The sequence below is a fragment of the Molothrus aeneus genome, chromosome 4, assembly GCF_037042795.1.
Source record: "Molothrus aeneus isolate 106 chromosome 4, BPBGC_Maene_1.0, whole genome shotgun sequence".
Taxonomy (NCBI): Eukaryota; Metazoa; Chordata; class Aves; order Passeriformes; family Icteridae; genus Molothrus; species Molothrus aeneus.
The window spans coordinates 71,553,843-71,571,525 of NC_089649.1; the positions used below are offsets into that span (position 1 = coordinate 71,553,843).

Sequence of the window (17,683 nt, forward strand, 5' to 3'; positions counted from 1 at the left end):
GATTCATGCTCAGCCCCTCAGGGAAAGCAGGGTAAGGTGGGATTGCCCTCTCCATGGCAGCCAGATTTGAGATCCACGGATCCTGAAGCTGCATCCTCGTTTCTGTGAGCACAAGGAGGAAGGTTTAGCACCTCCCTGTATTTGTAAATCTGTAAATATTAATTTATGCTCACACACAGCTGCTGAAAACAGAGACAGCAGCACAAAGCAGGTGAATCTCCTTCTAGTTCAAATTTTACCCAATTAAAAGCTCAAGGAAGGCGGTCTAAACTTAAAATAGCAGCTAAAAAATACCCCATAAAACCTTAAATTTTTCTATTTTAATTTGAACACAAATAACTCACCTTTCTGCCAGTTTAAAAATTTTAAATGAAAACCACTTAAAGTTTAAAAATTCCAGTTTAGGAACCTGTGAGTTTATTAAAGGAGTCAAAGCCAGGCAGTGGATGGAGACTGTTTATTGGTTCTTTCCATCACATCTGAGTTACAGGTGTAAAAGTCACACAAACTGCAGGTATAAACATGTAAAACAATACAAAAATAAATGGAAAGGTAATTTTATATTTACTGAATCAAGTTGTGTAATAAATACGAGAGGCAAAAAGCTTCAATCACACCATTCAGCTGAACTGAAGTTACAGTAGTGTTTGTAAATAACACGTTTTTCACTTAGACTTGCAAATATTAAAGCATTGAGAACTAGTATAAAAGTGAATTTTGGCACATTGTAAAGTGAGAAGTGTTACACCAGGATCTGGCTGTTGGGTAAAAATGAAGCAATTTCTCACGAGCTTTCTGAGGTACATTTTTAACAACCTAAGATTAGATCAACCTTGTGGTTCTACCAACTCACAGTTCACAATTCACTATACTAGTCACAATTTTTTTTTTCCCTTTTCAAGAATACCAAAGTATTCCAGAGCTTAAATCTGTGCAAATTCAGACAAGTTTCAATTAAAAAATAACAATAATTAAAAAAAAAAATTCAACTTATTAGAGAACCCTCACATGCAACTCAACTCCTCCCTGCAATCCAGTGTGTTAATTGCAAAGTGTAAAACTGGATTAATCCCAAATTGCACAGCTTCAAATTCAAATACTCCCAGATTGCAGAGCAGCTCAAGTTGCAAAGGTTCCCCTGCTAAGTTTGTCACATTTGAATCCTATAACTTCAGTAACTTCTGATCACACTCATTCTCGGTGAGGAGAAAGAAAAAAACACCACCACAAGCTGCTAACAAAGGTCAGCAAAGCGTGGAAACCCCTTGAGGACTCTTCAGCACTTCCCAAGCTCAGGAATGCCTGGACACAAATTTTTCCAAGTATAATAAAAAGAGAAAAGGAAAGGTGTAATGGCACTTTTGCTGTATCCAAACATCAGTGGGTTAGAAATGGTGCTTTTTTTTTTAAATTCTACAGTAGAAAAAATTGTTCAAACCTCGAGCTTCATCCTCACCTCGACTTCCAAGGAGTGAGGACACCAAATCCCCTGGGCTGGGGATTCCATACAGTACAAACAGCTCTGACCAGAGTACAAAAGTTACACTCTTCTTAAAAAATAAAAATAAAAAAAAAATCAAAAAGCACTGCTGATTGTTAGAATTGACTCCCAAAAAATCAGCAACTGCTCTTCAACAGCAGCAGCAGCATCAGGCATTTCAGTCCTCAAAGAGTTTTCTTTTGAACAGTTTAACCATTTGTGCTAATATTTGTCACTAGGTTAAATTTTTTTTTTAAGTCCTTTCACCAAAACCGTTATTTTCCTTTAAAAAAAAGAAAGGGGTGGTGCAACCCCTGACATCCATTTATTTGGGGAATAAATGGTGTCATCTGCAAGGCACTACTACATTTAAAGGATACCATTGTCACAGTTTCACTATTTCGGTATTTTTATTTTTTTATTTTGTTCTGGTTGAAAGTCACAGTTTAAAAATAAAGGAGATAAAAATTGAGGTAATCAATTTCTTTCAATACCAAAATACATGAATTGAGCCAGTACCAGTCTGGTGAAAGGTCTTTGTAATACACAGCTATGACCATAGAGCACATGCAGCACAGCACAGGAGGGTTCTAGGCCTTTGATCCGAGCTCTTCTGCTCCAGTTTTTAAGGAACACCTCAATTTGCACACTCACAACCCAATTATTTCCTTTTTTTTTTTTTTGTTCACAGGGCTTGGAATTCCAGCTGGACCAAGCCCCATCCACATTGATTTGAGAGCTGCACAAATTGGAGTTCTTAAAAAGAGTTCAGCAGAGCAATAATCAGCTACAGCATCTTCATCTATTTTCAATCAATTGCACTTAAATCTACTCTCTATCCACTCAGGAGTTGAGACAAAGCCTCCAGCACGTGCCTGCTGTCCCAACCACTGGAATTTCTTCCCACATCACATCCCACTACTCTAAAAATATGGCTTTGCAGGTGAGAGAACTGGGACTGGAACAGCTGGGTTTACACTGAGTTCATTGGCAAAACAATTCCAACTGGAGCTCCATTTCCTAATGCCCCTTTTTATTGCAGCCCCACCACCAGAATTTTGGGATTCCTAAAAATTCTGGGCTGTGAAATCATTTCATGCAACCAACTGGATTTAGTTGTAAACCCCTGGCAGCCCTCCCAAACCCACTGCTAGCTACCTTTGCTCTACAGGCACTACAGGATATTAAGACTAAAATTTAGCCATGCATAGATAAAACTCACGAGCTTTATCAGGATGCTCCACACCTGTGATCCAGGGAATACCCCAGGAAAGCCTAAAAACACAAACTAATTGCTGGCTTTTACTGGCCTCTAACAGGATACAAGTAGTTTTTATATAAAGTCTCGTGGTGTGCAAAAAAAAAAATAAAAATAAAATACTAAAGTCTTCAATTCAGACAGCTTTTTAAATCTAGGAGGAAAGCAAGGAATGAAACCTTATCAATATTTCTATCCCAGCTTGCAGCACCTGGAATTCCACCTCTGCACTGTGCAACACTCACAGGACAGGCACCCAGCAATGAAGACCAAAACCACCTAAAATGTGCTTCACATTACTGAAATTTCACTTATTTTATATTCCAAAGGTAAAAAATACATCTCTTAGCAAAGCATAAACTCTAATTTAGCCTCAAGTTTGATGACAGGGGTTCAATCTCATTTTCCTGCCTTGGGATGAGGCTGTGCAGATACATTTGAAGTATTTTAAGTGTCCTGCAAGAGATTTTTCATTCCATTTCTTGCTGTATCACAAACATCTGGTCAGAAAGAAAAGCTGCAGTTGCAGTAAAAGATTGAGCTGTCCCTAAGGCAAAAGAATATGAAAATAAAAAAATTCCTGCTAGGCTGCTCTCACCTAAATTCTGAACACATGCATGCTACAATAATCTGCTTATTCAAATAAACTCCAATAATTACCTGTAAGTAGCTGCTAAGGTACTTTAGAATCCTTCAGGCAGGGATTTATAAAGCCTCCTTTAAAATGATACTGAATTAAGTCAGGACAGGCTGCCAGCATTCCTGTTCTATCATTTAGGAACTATAAAAATTCTGTTGCAAGTACTTAAAAAGCTGATTTCCCACCAGCACAGGGAAATGTTACAGTGTGCAAACTCTTCTGGAAGCTCCACAAACAAGTTCCTGCCTCTTTCAAGTAGCATCCTTTGCTATTTTTTACCTTTGGAAATCATTTATCTTCACGAAAAGGAATTCCTCAGCTGAAGAATCTCCCCCTTGCCTGGCCTTGCCTCATTTTTAGGACTGCAATAGGAATCCTCCAGGGATAATCTAAGCAAGGTGCACATTGCAGCCAGCCAGGAAATATTTTCCAGAATCCCAATGAGAGCACTGGGAAGAAATTAAGATTTCTCCACTGATTTCACCCTGAAATGTGTAACTAGCTTTTCTTTAAAGTCAGAATTTCGAGTGCAGACTCAAACTGTGCTGAGGTTTGAGATGGGCTGAGCCCTGGCAAAGCTGGGGGTGGGAGTGTTCCCTCATCCCTCTCTTTGGGGACACCCTGGCAGCTCTGGCATTAGGGACTTTTTGGAGTTGTTCCCACTGTTTCCACAATTTTCCCTTTGGGATTGCCCTGACAGCTCTGGGATTAGGGACTCTGGAAAGTGTTCCCCCATTTCTCACTCTGGGAACACAACAGCAGCTGTGGGATCAGGGACACAGTTCTGAGTTTTCCCCACTGCTCCCCCACTTCTCGCTTTGGGAACATCCCAACAACTGTTAATTAGGGACTCTTCTGAGTTTTTCCCATTGTTCCTCCATCTGTCACTTTGGGAACATCCTAACAACTGTGGGATTAGGTGCTCATCCAAGCTTTTCCCATTCTCCCATTTCTCACTTTGGGAACACACCAACAGCTCTGGGATTAGGGACTCTTCTGAGTTGTTCCCACTGTTTCCACATTTTCCACTTTGGGAATGCCCCAGCAGCTCTGGGATTAGGGACTCAGTTCTGAGTTTTTCCCAATGTTCCCCCATTTCTCGCTTTGGGAACATCCCAACAGCTGCAGATTCAGGGATTCCAAGTTTTGAATCATTCTCCCATTTCCTGCTTTGGGAACACACCAGCAGCTCTGGGATCAGGGGCTCTTCAGAGTTATCCCCACTGTTATTTCTCGCTTTGGGAACACACCAAGAGCTCTGGGATTAGGGACTCTTCTGAGTTTTTGCCATTGTTCCCCCATCTGTCACTTTGGGAACATCCTAACAACTGTGGGATTAGGTGCTCATCCAAGCTTTTCCCATTCCCCCATTTCTCACTCTGGAATGCTCTGACAGCTCTGGGATTAGGGACCCAATTCTGAGTTTTTCCCAATGTTCCCCCATTTCTCGCTTTGGGAACATCCCAAGAGCTGCAGATTCAGGGATTCTAAGTTTTTGAACCATTCTGCCATTTCTTGCTTTGGGAACACACCAAGAGCTGTGGGATTAGGGACTCTGAGAAAGTGCTTCCCCATTTCTAGTTATGGGAAACCCCCCAATAACTGCTGATTAGGGACTCAGTTCTGAGTTTTTCCCACTATTCCTCCATTTCTCGCTTTGGGAACACAACAACAGCTGTGGGATTAGGGACCCAATTCTGAATTTTTCCCATTGTTCCCCCATTTCTCGCTTTGGGAACACACCAACAGCTGTAGGATTAGGTGCCCATCTGAGCTTTTCCCATTCCCCCATTTCTCACTCTGGGAACTCTCTGACAGCTCTGGGATCAGGGACTCCATTCTGAGTTCTTCCCATTGTTCCCCCACTTCTCGCTTTGGGAACATCCCAACAGCTGCAGATTCAGGGATTCTAAGTTTTGAACCACTCTCCCATTTCTTGCTTTAGGAACACACCAACAGCTCTGGAATTAGGGACTCAGTTCTGAATTTTTCCCATTGCTCCCCTATTTCTCGCTTTAGGAACATCCCAGCAGCTGTGGGATTAGATGCTCATCTGAGCTTTTCTCTCTGTCCCCCCATTTCTCACTTTGGCAATACATCAACAACTGTGGGATTAGGGACTCTGAGAAAGTGTTCTCCCATTTCTCACTTTGGGAACACCCTGGCAGCTCTGGAATTAGGGACTCAATTCTGAGTTTTCCCCACTGTTCCCCCATTTCTCACTTTGGGAACACACCAAGAGCTGTGGGATTAGGGACCAATTCCGAGTTTTCCCAATGTTCCCCCATTTCTCGCTTTGGGAACATCCCAACAGCTGCAGATTCAGGGATTCCAAGTTTTGAATCATTCTCCCATTTCCTGCTTTGGGAACACACCAGCAGCTCTGGGATCAGGGGCTCTTCAGAGTTATCCCCACTGTTATTTCTCGCTTTGGGAACACACCAAGAGCTCTGGGATTAGGGACTCAATTCTGAGTTTTCCCCACTGTTCCCCCATTTCTCGCTTTGGGAACATCCCAACAGCTGCAGATTCAGGGATTCTAAATTTTTGAACCATTCTCCCATTTCTCGTTTTGGGAACACACCAAGAACTGTGGGATTAGGGGACTCAATTCTGAATTTTTCCTGTTGTTCCCCCATTTCTTGCTTTGGGAACACCCTGGCAGCTCTGGAATTAGGGACTCTTCTGAGTCATTCCCACTGTTCCCCCATTTCTCACTTAGGGAACACCCCAACAGCTGTTGATTAGGGACTCAGTTCTGAGTTCTTCCCATTGTTCCCCCATTTCTCACTTAGGGAACACACCAAGAGCTGTGGGATTAGGGACTCTGTTCTGAGTTTTCCCCACTGTTCCCCCATTTCTCGCTTTGGGAACATCCCAGCAGCTGTGGGATTAGGGACTCCAAGAAAGTGTTCCCCCATTTCTCGCTTTGGGAACACACCAACAGCTGTGGGATTAGGGACTCCAAGAAAGTGTTCCCCCATTTCTCATTTTAGGAACACACCAAGAGCTGTGGGATTAGGGACTTTTCTGAGTTGTTCCCCTTGTTCCCCCATTTCTCGCTTTGGGAACATCCCAACAGCAGCTGTGGCATTAGGGACTCTCTTACTTTTTTAAATTATTCCCCCATTTTTTGCTTCAGGAACACCCAAAGAGTTCTGGGATTGGGGACTCTTCCGAGTCTGTTCCCCCACTTGTTGCTCTGGGAACCTCAATCCCACATCCTGAGCTCCCCCCTGACCATCGATGCTCCTGTGCAACGATTTCCAAGGGACACCCAGGAATTGTTTGATATCTGCACCATGGCCCAATTCCACAATTACATTCTGACCTTTTTTAGGAAATAAATCCAGTTTTGCTTCTTTTCTCCTCCTTCTTCTTCTTTCTTCCCACGTTTCCACCACAAGCCAGAGATTCCAGGTGATGCTTTGGACAGTCTGGAATTAAGGTGAAGTGGAAGCAATCCTGACAGTACAAACAGCTAAGCAGTTACCATGTTAAATGCCAACCTTAGGGGAACAATCCCTTTGTTTGGGAAGGAGTGCTGAAAACAGACATTTCACTCGATTTCTTGTGAGCCAGAAGGACAAAACAGCATTTTTGGTTCCTGACACAAGGACAGGAACACTCAGGATCCACGTGCTTAAATCTTCTGCTCAAAGAGGTCGTGGTACTCCTGCTCCTCCAGCTCCCTGTTGTACTTCTCAATTTCCCTGTTGGCTTCTTCCAAGTAATCATTCATGAACTGGTCCATTACTGGTTGGGAAAGGTGAAGGAAGAACATTTGTGCAAATGGAATTTAGTAGAAAAGAACATCCAGGTTTGAAGGAAGTGCCAGTTCTGGGACACTCAGTGAAAGCAGAATTTCAATATATTACTTTCTGGAAGTTCTAGAGAAGTTCTCTAGAACTTCTAGCTCTAGAAGTCAGAGCTACCTCAACTCAGGGAATAAAGGAACTGCACAAGGGATATTTCCCAGCCAGGAGGAAGATCTAAGAACAGCAAAACCATAGCAGGGTTAAATGAGATGTTAGGAAGAAATTCCTCCCTGGGAGGGTGGTGAGGCCTTGGCACACGTTGCCCAGAGAGGTTTTGGACTCCCCATCCCTGGAAGGTGCTGGGATGAGATCAGCTTCAAGGTCTCTTCCAACCCAAACCATTCTGGGACTCTGTGAACACATTTCCAGCTGTTTAAAAGTTTAAAACTCTGCCCAAAACTCAAATCCCCCAAAAAGGCTTAACCAGGCCTGCAGCTTTCCCTGCCAAACACCAAGGGGGAGGTGGAGTGAAGAATCCTGGAATGGTTTGGGATGGAAGGAGCTTAAATTCCATCTCATCCCACCCCCTGCCATGGACAGACACTTCCCACTATCCCAGGGTGCTCCAAGCCCCATCCAACCTGGCCTTGGACACTTCCAGGGATGGAGCATCAAGAATTTTCCAGTGAAGTCCAAGTTTGCTGTTGGGTTTGGTGTCCTGCAGACAGAAATCTGCTTAAAATTTTCAAGTTGTCCCACAGGGCACAGAAAATAACTCTGCTCTTATTCCAAAGCAGCACCACCTGGATTTTTACCAAGTTTGGAGAAATTACTGTGAAAAGTAAACTGGGAATAAAAAACCAATTTGGAAGTTGGTGACCAAAGACAAAAGCAAAAGGGAGTTATGAAAATGAGAGAATCACAGAATCATTTAGGCTGGAAAAGCCCTCTGAGATGGCCAAGGGCAGCTGTTAACCCAGCACTGCCATGGCCACCACTGAGCCAGGGCCCCAGGTGGTGACCAAGGACAAGAGGAACCTTGGCAAGGAATTCCAGGGTAAAACTAAGGACAAAAATATGATTGTTTTCACTGGAGTGTGTGCACACATGAAATTACATTCATTTGGAAGTTTTATCAGTCGTGCCCAGGCATTCAGCGCTATTACAGCACTATTTGGTTTGAAAAAAAATTTTGACAAGCTGTGGTCCATAAATTATTCCCTGCATGAGCTCATGGGCAGTTTGGGGTTTGTTTTGTTGCTTCTATTCTGTTTCTGAGATCTTATCTCTCAAGAAAGGCTTTAAAACTAAGCTTTAGCTGGCAAGGAACTGGTTCTTTACCATATCTGCTTTGGCACTTAGCATTTCAGAGCTGCACAGTTCATTGCCTACCTAAAACCTTCCCCAAAATCCCCCATTTTAAAGGATACATGGATGATAATCCATTTTGTCACCAAAAAAATTCACGAATTGAGTCCCATTGTAAAAATAACCAGCTGGGAGTGGATCCAAGTGGCGTTTCACCTGCAGCAGGAAAAGAATTTAAATTAAACACCTGTAGAAACTCAAATATTAAACACCTATTAGAAACTCAAATAGATAAAAGAAAACGGAAGGGCCATTACAGCAACCAAAGATGGCCAATTTTACATCTTCTCCTACTTTCCTGAGTGAATGTGGAGCTCTGAGATCAGATTTATGTCTCAAATCCCTCCTGGACAGTTCCAAAAGTGCTGTAATAATTTAGTGCTCAGCACACTTGTTGTGGCAGGTGCTCTGTCATCCAGATGGAGATTTAAGGGAAATCAGCCAAAAGAAGGGTTTGTAAATTATTGCTTCTACTCACGTGGATGTTTTTGATTTCCTGAAGGGTTAACATTCCTCTGGTTTTCAGGGCTTTCCTCTGAGGTTTCTGTATGAAGAAGGAGATTCCAGTTATGTGACTACAGTGATAATGTGATACCACAGCTTAGTTGGTTAAAAAATAAATTAAAAACCAAAAAAAAAAAAGCCAAACCACCACATAGAAACATGTATTTTAAAAAATTAATTTCTAAAATTATGAAGTTCCATGAAGGTACTCACAACTATGCTCTGAAAACAAAAGTAAAAATTCACTGATCTTACAGAAAACACTCAGAAATTTAAAATTCTGTAACTATTTTAAACAAGACAATTTAAATACAGCTTTACTGTAAGAAAGCTGGCACAAGAACAGAAATCAACTTAGTTTTGAGCCTGAGAAATTCTGTAATCCCTTTCTTCCTTGCAGCATGTGGTAACTCTTAGAGCTATCTGAAACCCTCAATTAGCCATGACTGTATAAAAAGTGTTTATAGTCCTGAGTTGCTCAAAGAGGAAACACTTCACACTTGAGATAAGCATTTAAGTTCCAAGTTTTCATAAAATTTAAGTAGTATTTCACCAAGAGCTTTCTTACATGGCAAAGCATTTGTCTCCATATATTACCCCTGTGGTAAGCACAGAGCATGAGATAATCAGCACAGAAAATGGATTAATTCCCTGAATTAACACAGGGGAACAGAAGATGAGAACCTGAGCATCTCAGAAATTCAAAAACCTCAGAAATCTTGGAACTTTAGCAACTGCTCCAGCCACAATCTGCAGAAAACCCTTTTCCCTTCCTACACAAATTTTTGGAGGGAGACATTGTGCAAATCTTAATCCATATAGACTTAAAAATAATTTTAACTTAAAAATGTTCCAAAAAGTTGCCCAGAGAAGCTGTGGCTGCCCCTGGATCCCTGGAAGTGTCCAAGGCCAGGGTGGACAGGGTTTGGAACAATTTGGGATGGTGGAAGGTGTCCCTGCCCGTGGCAGTGGGGTGGAACTGGATGGGATTTAAGGCCCCTTCCAACCCAAACCATTGCAGGATTTTATGGATCTGTGATTCTGTCAATCAGCTGTGGCAGTTTCCCTGTGCAAACTCTGCCTTCTGAGCTCCCTACTACAGCCACATTCCCTGTTCCTCACTCCTCATTGCATGGATACATCAGCCATGCAGAAATACACTAATTAAAGATGACAAAGTGAACAGGACTCTACCCTCCATTTCAGTGGATTACTTCCAAGGAGGTTTAATTTAGTGAATCAAAACAAATTTTCAGTTTTGCCAGCATTCAGGTACTGGAAGAAGATTTATTTCACAGCACACTTCAGCCCTTGGCAATCACAGCTCAGCTAAATCATCCTGTGTTTATCCTGGACATAATCCATTTGCTCAAGCATTCAAGAGCAAATCAATCCATGAATAAACTGTAGCAAGCACTAAAACAATACAGAGATTACAACACACATTTGTAAACTCTTAGTCCCCTTCCTGAAATCCATTTGCACCCTAGAATGTCAATACCTTGGTAGAAGGGAAAAAAAAAAAAAGAGATTAATTAAGAAACCCAAATGTTTCACTGAGCCACTCAGATTTTTCCTTTGGGTGTTAAGAAATGCCAAGCACTGAACAAAAGGAAACCTGCCCACAAACCTGTTTTGCAGTTTCTCTGAGCCAATCTTTGATATCCTCTTCCTTCAGGGAGCAGCCAATGAACACAAGGAAATATTCCTGTTGACTGCTGCAGTCTCTGGGATCATTTCTGGAATCAGGAGGAGTTGGCCCCTCTGGAACAGGCACCAGGCTGAGGGAATTTGCTGCTGTGTTGTGACACACTTCAATGACTTTATCAGCATCTAACAAGGAGAAGACAGAAGGAAAGGTCTGATAATTGCTAATCTAATCTAACATCAGCACTGGTGCAGACAGAATCCAGGACAGAAATACTTTTTCAAACACCCATAAGGTGCAGAGGGATCACAACACCTCAGAGTAATTTGCCCTTACCTGAAAACTTCACTTTGCCCATGATGTGATAAATGTTTCCAGAAAAAGGACTTGGCTTGAGCAACGACTTAATTGCTGTTTGAAACAGAAGAGAAACAGATTGTCTCAACTTATCTTTCTTCTCCTTGGTGGAGCTTCAGGTAAAACCTGTGCAACTGATCCCTAACCCACATCCCAATGCTTCCAAAGGAAAAGCTGCCATGTGCCTTGGAGTCTCACTAATAACATCTATTTTCTCATTCTTTGCCATGGAGTTTGGGAAATAAGGTGTGTTTGGCATAAGGAACTCTCACAGTGTGTGTGGGAGGTAAAATCCTCTTTAACCCTACTTGGCTAAGGAGAGGAGATGTTTGATAATGTATCTACTCTAGAGCTGAGTCTGTTTTCCAGGAGCTACAAAGAATTATTTGGCATAAAAAGTAGAAGCTGATGGTCACTTATAAAACTGTATTTCAACACTCCCAAATACAATGAGACATAAAATAAAAAAGCAAACACAGGAAGTTGTCTCAGTCCTAGAAACCAAAAATTCAATTAGATTTTCATCTGAACAAAAATCATGGGACAATTTTCCAGAGCTGACACTAAGGAACAGAATTTACTGTACTTTTAGGAAGGAAAGCTGAGTTTTCAATTAAAAATTAACTTCAGCAGTGATTAAATAACTGTGTTACGTCAGTGCCTTCCTTCCCCTCTATCCCTCAGCATCCCAAACTTGGATTTCAATCAAGTCAGGCAAAGTTCATTGGTACCTTTGCATTTGGTGACAAATCTTGTTTTCTCCAGAGGGCGGCTGAACCACACACAGATCTGAACCATGGGAGGGAACACGGGCCCAGCCCCATATCTGCCCTCATACCTGCACACAAAAACAACAAACACCTTCAACACACAGAAATCACAGCAGCTTCTGCTTCTCATCCAGCAAAAAACAAAAAAAAAAAAAAAAAATCTGTTCTTTCACCACAGATGAGCCTTGCTCAGAGAGGAAGGAAAACACAGAGATTTCTTCTCTGTGAAACTTAGGTTGGTCAAAGCACTCAGGACTCCTTTTCATGGAGTCTTGAAATGGTTTGAGTCAGAATGGACCTTAAAAATCATCTCATTCCCAGCCCTGCCATGGGCAGGGACACCTTCCACAAACCCAGGTGGCTCCAAGCCCTGTGGTTCCAACCTGGCCTTGGACAATTCCAGGGATCCAGGAGCAGCCACAGCTGCTCTGGGCACCCTCACAGGGAAGAATTTTCCCTAACATCTTATCTAAATCTCTCTTCTTTTAGCTTAAAACCCTTCTCTATGTCCTGTCACCATCTACCCATGTCAAAACTCATTCTACTTCTTTTTTATGAGCCCTCTTTAGGTACTGCAAGGCTGCAAAAAGATCTTCCTGGATGCTTCTGATGCTCTTCCTGCTGCTCTCCTTCTCTTTCACACTACCCAGATCCAATTTTTGCATACTGTCATCAAACAGATTAACAGCTGCCCAAAAGTTTGAAATATTTTCTTTTCCTGCTCTCTCTTTGGCTCCATGCAATCCACAAGCAGCTCTGATGATATTAATTCAACATCCTCACCCCAAGCCTTGTGCTTCACTCCAGTAGCTTTACTTGGCTACTTGCATCCAATTCAGAACCAAATTTATTAATAAAGAGATACAGAGGACAGCAAGGTATGATAAATAAATGTTTCCAGCATAGAGCCTGGTCAGCCAGGAGTTATGATTGCTGAGAGCTGCACATTTCTGCCAAAAAGGTGCAGCAGAAAGAATTGCAACAAGATGTGTGAAGAGCCCTGAGCCAGGAGAAATCTCCTTCAGTGCTCAGTGGAAATTTGGTGCCACGTGGGTTTGTGGCTGAGCTGTGCCAGGGCTGTCACTGAGGTTCCTGGTTTTTGTGAATAATTGCTCTGCTAATGGCCAGACTAACAGAGCAAGTTCATTCCAGTAATGCTGAATAGCTGTCAGGATGAAATTACTCCAGTCATTATTGACCTCACCCATCCCAATCCTTCCCAGTTTATTCCCAAAGGGTTCTTGCCTATTCTTCTGGAAAGCAACAGTAATCTTGCCATTGATTTAAATGGTGGCCAAAAAGGAGCTTTTTCCCCCCCATAAAAGGGCAGCAATCTTGTATCCACTAAGAATAATCATCAGCTCTCTTAAAAATGATTTACAAAGCTGCTGCCTGTTCCAAATGAGTAGTCTTAGGGAAAAAATATATATAAATGAAGTTAGTGAAACATTTTAATCTTCAAGTTAATTAGAAAAATAGTTTTAATACTTCTCAGTCTAGATACTTGCCAGCCAGGGTACATTAAATATCGAGCTCTCATCATCTGAGGACTTGAAAAACTGCTTTCTGAGAGAATTAGTTCAATATCCTCGTTCCTGTAAAGAGATAAAAATGAAGATTTTTAATTTTCTAAGTTGAATAAAATGGCCACTATCTACGTACATAAAACATAATGTGCTAGTGACAGTAAAATTAAGAGCACTTTTCCTTTAGTATGGCAGTAACAGCAACATAAATCACACTCTGCCAACAAAACACATTTCCTAATCCCTGTATTTATATGCCCATAAACGTAAAGGGAAAATCCCTTTTGCACGAGAAGCAATTAAGAAAAAATCTGCATTTCCTTCCTATAAATCACCAGAGTAAAAACATGAGAACAGAAGTTTCTGAGTGCTGGTGGCCCATGTGCCAAAAGCAATAAATCCTGCTGGAAGTTACCTTGTTACAATCCCATTTTCTGCCAGGATGAAGGAAACTCCAGGATTTGCTGCTCTGATCAGGCTCTGCAGCTGCACCAGCAGTGGGTGCCTCTGCTCTGTGGCATGACTTGTGAAAACCACATTACTCACCAGTCCTGTGGAAGGAAATCAGGGGATATTTTACACAGTTCAGGCATATAAACAGTGACTAATAAACCATTCAGTGATATTCCAACCATTCTTCTCTTATTTTCCTTCCCTTTCACTGCATTCTTTCATTGAAGACAAAAAGAAAATCCACTACAACAAAAAAAAACCAAGCAGAGAATCTTTCATCTAACAGAATCAATTTAGACTCAATCCATAGAACTAATTAATTAAAATAACAAATCCATACAAGAATCAATTTGAGCAGGACTAGTTAAATAAAAAAAAAAAAAGAACATTAAGGTGTGATGAATTCAATGTGCAGTAAGAGACTGAACAGCTAAAATCAGTATTTTGGACACTCAGTTGCCACAAGAGAAGGGTTTAAGCTTATTTTTTGTCTTTAAAGACTCCAAAAGGTTATTCAGACAGCAAGACTGAACCCATGAAGCATCAAAAAGATAACAGAAAAGCATCCAGTTCACTGAGTTCTAGGATCCCTGCTTTCCAATTCTACATGGTTTGACTTTCAGCCCAGTTCCTCAAAGAAATTGCAGTGTCAACACTTGGTGCCTCCCTAGGATGTCTGCATTGTCCTGAATGGGAGGGATGGAGAGGAAATGGAAAGGAAACAGCCTCAAGTTGTGCCAGGGGAGGGTTAGATGAGATATTAGGAAATATTTCTTCATGGAAAGGGCTGGACAGCCCAGGGCAGTGGTGGAGCCCCCATCCCTGGAAGTGTTCAAAGAACACTTGGATGTGGCTCTTGACAGGGGTAATGGGGAACTGGGCAGTGGTGCTGGGTTGATAATTGGATTTTATGGTCTTAGAGGTCTTTTCCAACTTAAACAATTCTGTAATTTCACAAGAAATGTTATTTCTTTGCTCAAGATGTGCAGCCCTGCTCGGACACTTTCCTATGACTCCAAGTGGAGTGGAAGGAAGAACAGAAAATCTCCAATATCCAGGAACAGCTGAGCCAGGATGCATTTCCTCTGCCTCCAACTACTCAAAGCAAAGATGAAACAACTGATCACACCAACTCCTGGTCTTTACACAAGTCTTAAACCACATTTATCCATGCAAAGGCTGCTTCACACACAAATTCCTGCACCAAATATTTCTGGAGCTGTTGAATTGCACCACACACTCCCAGTGACTGCTCTTTGCATCACTGACCCTTCCAAGGCAGAACTTCATTAACAGCACAAATCTCCATCACTGGATTTCTCTTTTAACCTTGCAAAAAAGTTTCCACTCCAATTTCAGCAACATCCATGTCTTCAATACACACTTGCTCTTGGAAGAGGGGGAAAAAGGAAGGAGAACAGCAAAGCACTCTTTGGAATTTAAACCATGTGCAGGCTTGAAATGATATCCAAATCCAAATAATATCCCCAAATGAAGTTTGGGGATATTATTATACCTTGAATAAGATAACAATTCCATCCCTGGACTATTCCAGGCCAGGTTGGATGGGGCTTGGAGCAGCCTGGGATGGTGGAAGGTGGCAGGGGGTTGGAATGAGATGAGCTCTGAGGTCCCTTCCCAAACCCAAACCATTCTGGGATTCCTGAATCAGCCACCACCACCGTGGGGCTGTGCCACAGGGCTGCCACTGAGTCCAGGTGACAATTGGCAGCACCAAGCCCTAGAGAGGATCCATAACTGTCAAATATAAACTGGAAAAGCTCTAAGTTAAAAAAAAAAAACAACAGGGAGTGTAATCCAAAGAAAAACAAAACAACTTCCTGAGAATTGGAAGGTGCCTCCAAGGCTTCAGTAATGAACAAATTTAACCTTTTCTATTTAAACTGCCACTGCCATCTCTGTTTCTAAGAGATGCATTTTGAAGACCACCCAGTTTTGTTTAAATCTTTATTTATACACTCCTCTAAAGAAAAGAACCCTTGCAGCCTGGGGAATAGCATGTTCAATGGAAGCAGGAAAGGAACAGGAGGGATGGATTAAAAATACATATGCTGTATGAAAATAATGGCTCCTCTTTGCTCCCAAACTTACAATGGGAATATTTAACAATGGTGATGTCTTAATTTGTGTTCTATATGAAATTGTTTCACAAGGGATGCCAGAGTGCCCTTGGACTAGGAAGGTATCATCTTACAGCTCCTGTGCAAGAAAGAAAGAAAGGATAGAAAGACAAAAAAAAAAAAAAACAAAGAAAGAAAAGAGAGACAAAAGGGAATTACAGCACACAGATGGTGGCAGGAATTTTTGGAGAAATTTAAGGAAGCATGCACAGGATACTCCTGTTGGTCTTTGGCTTTGTCAGTTGTCCCCAATCCCCATCTGCCTCTGTCAGTCTTGGGGCTCTCCAAACAGAAATTTTGGAAAATTTCACATTGATAACGTGTCCAGAATCCTCTGTGATACAGAGAAAGGCACTAAAAGGCAAAACAAACTCACTCCCCACATGTGAAGATAGAAGGAAAAAGCACAGATCCAAAGTCTAATTAATTCCTACTAATTAATTCCTACTTGGTTTTTTTACACCCATAAAGTTCTGGTTTCAGATCTCTACAAAGCCCAGTACAACACTGTTAGAGCTCTAGATACTGAGAATTTTAGACTTCCTGTACTAACAGCCCCTAACTCCCAAGAAAACACTACATTTGACCATAAAGAAAGCTTCCAAAATTAATTAATAACACTAAAATTACAAGTGTATAGTTTAGTTCAAAGCATATAAGATCACAAAGTAAAGAACTTAAGAGTTTGGGGTTTTAAAATATAGTAATATATATAAAACAAATAAAAGTTTTAGAACAAAAGCTTCTTCTTCACCTTCCTCTTCATAAGTTTGAGTAGGATTTTGTAATTAGACAGAAAAGTCTGCATTGTGGATTTCAAGTAATTAATTATTAAGTTAAAAGTAGCTTATAATATCACAAAGTAAAAATCTTTTAGAGTTTAGGAGTTTAAAATACAGTAATATATATATATAAAACAAATAAAAGTTTTAGAACAAAAGCTTCTTCTTCACCTTCTTCTTCATAAGTTTGAGTAGGATTTTGTAATTAGACAGAAAAGTCTGCATTGTGGATTTCAAGTAATTAATTATTATGTTAAAAGTAAAAACAATTTAAGTATCATTTCTTAATTAGCTAGTTTAACCTTAAAAAACCTTATAACAAAAAATAGTTGCCTTATTAGTAAGATACTAAATACAAAACTCCCTACCTATAAAACTGTAATATAAATTTAAAAACTAAACATTTAAATCTAAACACAAAATATCATCTCAATCATCAATCCCACCTTCAACAAAAAAAATAAATCCAAAAACCAACAAACCACAGTCTTGGTACCTTCTCCATCAATCTCTGCTCTGTGTGTGCCTGGCCAGGGCACTCCCTGTCACTCCTGTACCTTCAATCCCAACTTCAACAAAACAAAAATAAATCCAAAACCCAACACAACACAGTCCTGACCCATTGGTAACACAGCAAAACAAACAATATTGGGGTGCACAACATTCCAAAAATATGAATTAATATCTCTGTGTGAATGTCTCATTAAATCTTGCTGTTAATGCAGCAGAAATGAATTCCCAGGTGAGTGAAACCATAATGAATTCCCTCTCAGTTTTTCCCAGAGAAGCTGTGGCTGCCCCTGGATCCCTGGAAGCATCCAAGGAGAGGCTGGACAGGGCTTGGAGAACCCTGGGACACTGGAATTTGTCCCTGCCATGGCAGGGGGTGGCACTAAATGCTTTTTAAGGTCCCTTCAACCCAAACCAGTCTGTGATTCTATGAATTATGCAGATGTAAATTCTCTATTGCACACATGGCACAATTCTGCCTCTGTCTG

General features: G+C 41.2%; 1 protein-coding gene across 1 annotated transcript in view; it reads right to left on the reverse strand.

Moving 5' to 3' along the window:
- Positions 1 to 442: 442 nt before the first annotated feature.
- Positions 443 to 17,683, reverse strand: part of DNAAF9 (dynein axonemal assembly factor 9) — an 80,563-nt gene continuing 63,322 nt past the window's right edge. The window contains exons 30-37 of the mRNA XM_066549162.1: positions 13,725 to 13,860; positions 13,292 to 13,378; positions 11,745 to 11,851; positions 10,993 to 11,067; positions 10,639 to 10,841; positions 8,983 to 9,048; positions 8,567 to 8,660; positions 443 to 7,134 (exon numbers count right to left, since the gene is read on the reverse strand). Coding sequence (XP_066405259.1) covers positions 7,022 to 7,134; positions 8,567 to 8,660; positions 8,983 to 9,048; positions 10,639 to 10,841; positions 10,993 to 11,067; positions 11,745 to 11,851; positions 13,292 to 13,378; positions 13,725 to 13,860 — 881 coding nt within the window. The 3' untranslated portion in view covers positions 443 to 7,021. The remainder of the gene's footprint in view (positions 7,135 to 8,566; positions 8,661 to 8,982; positions 9,049 to 10,638; positions 10,842 to 10,992; positions 11,068 to 11,744; positions 11,852 to 13,291; positions 13,379 to 13,724; positions 13,861 to 17,683) is intronic.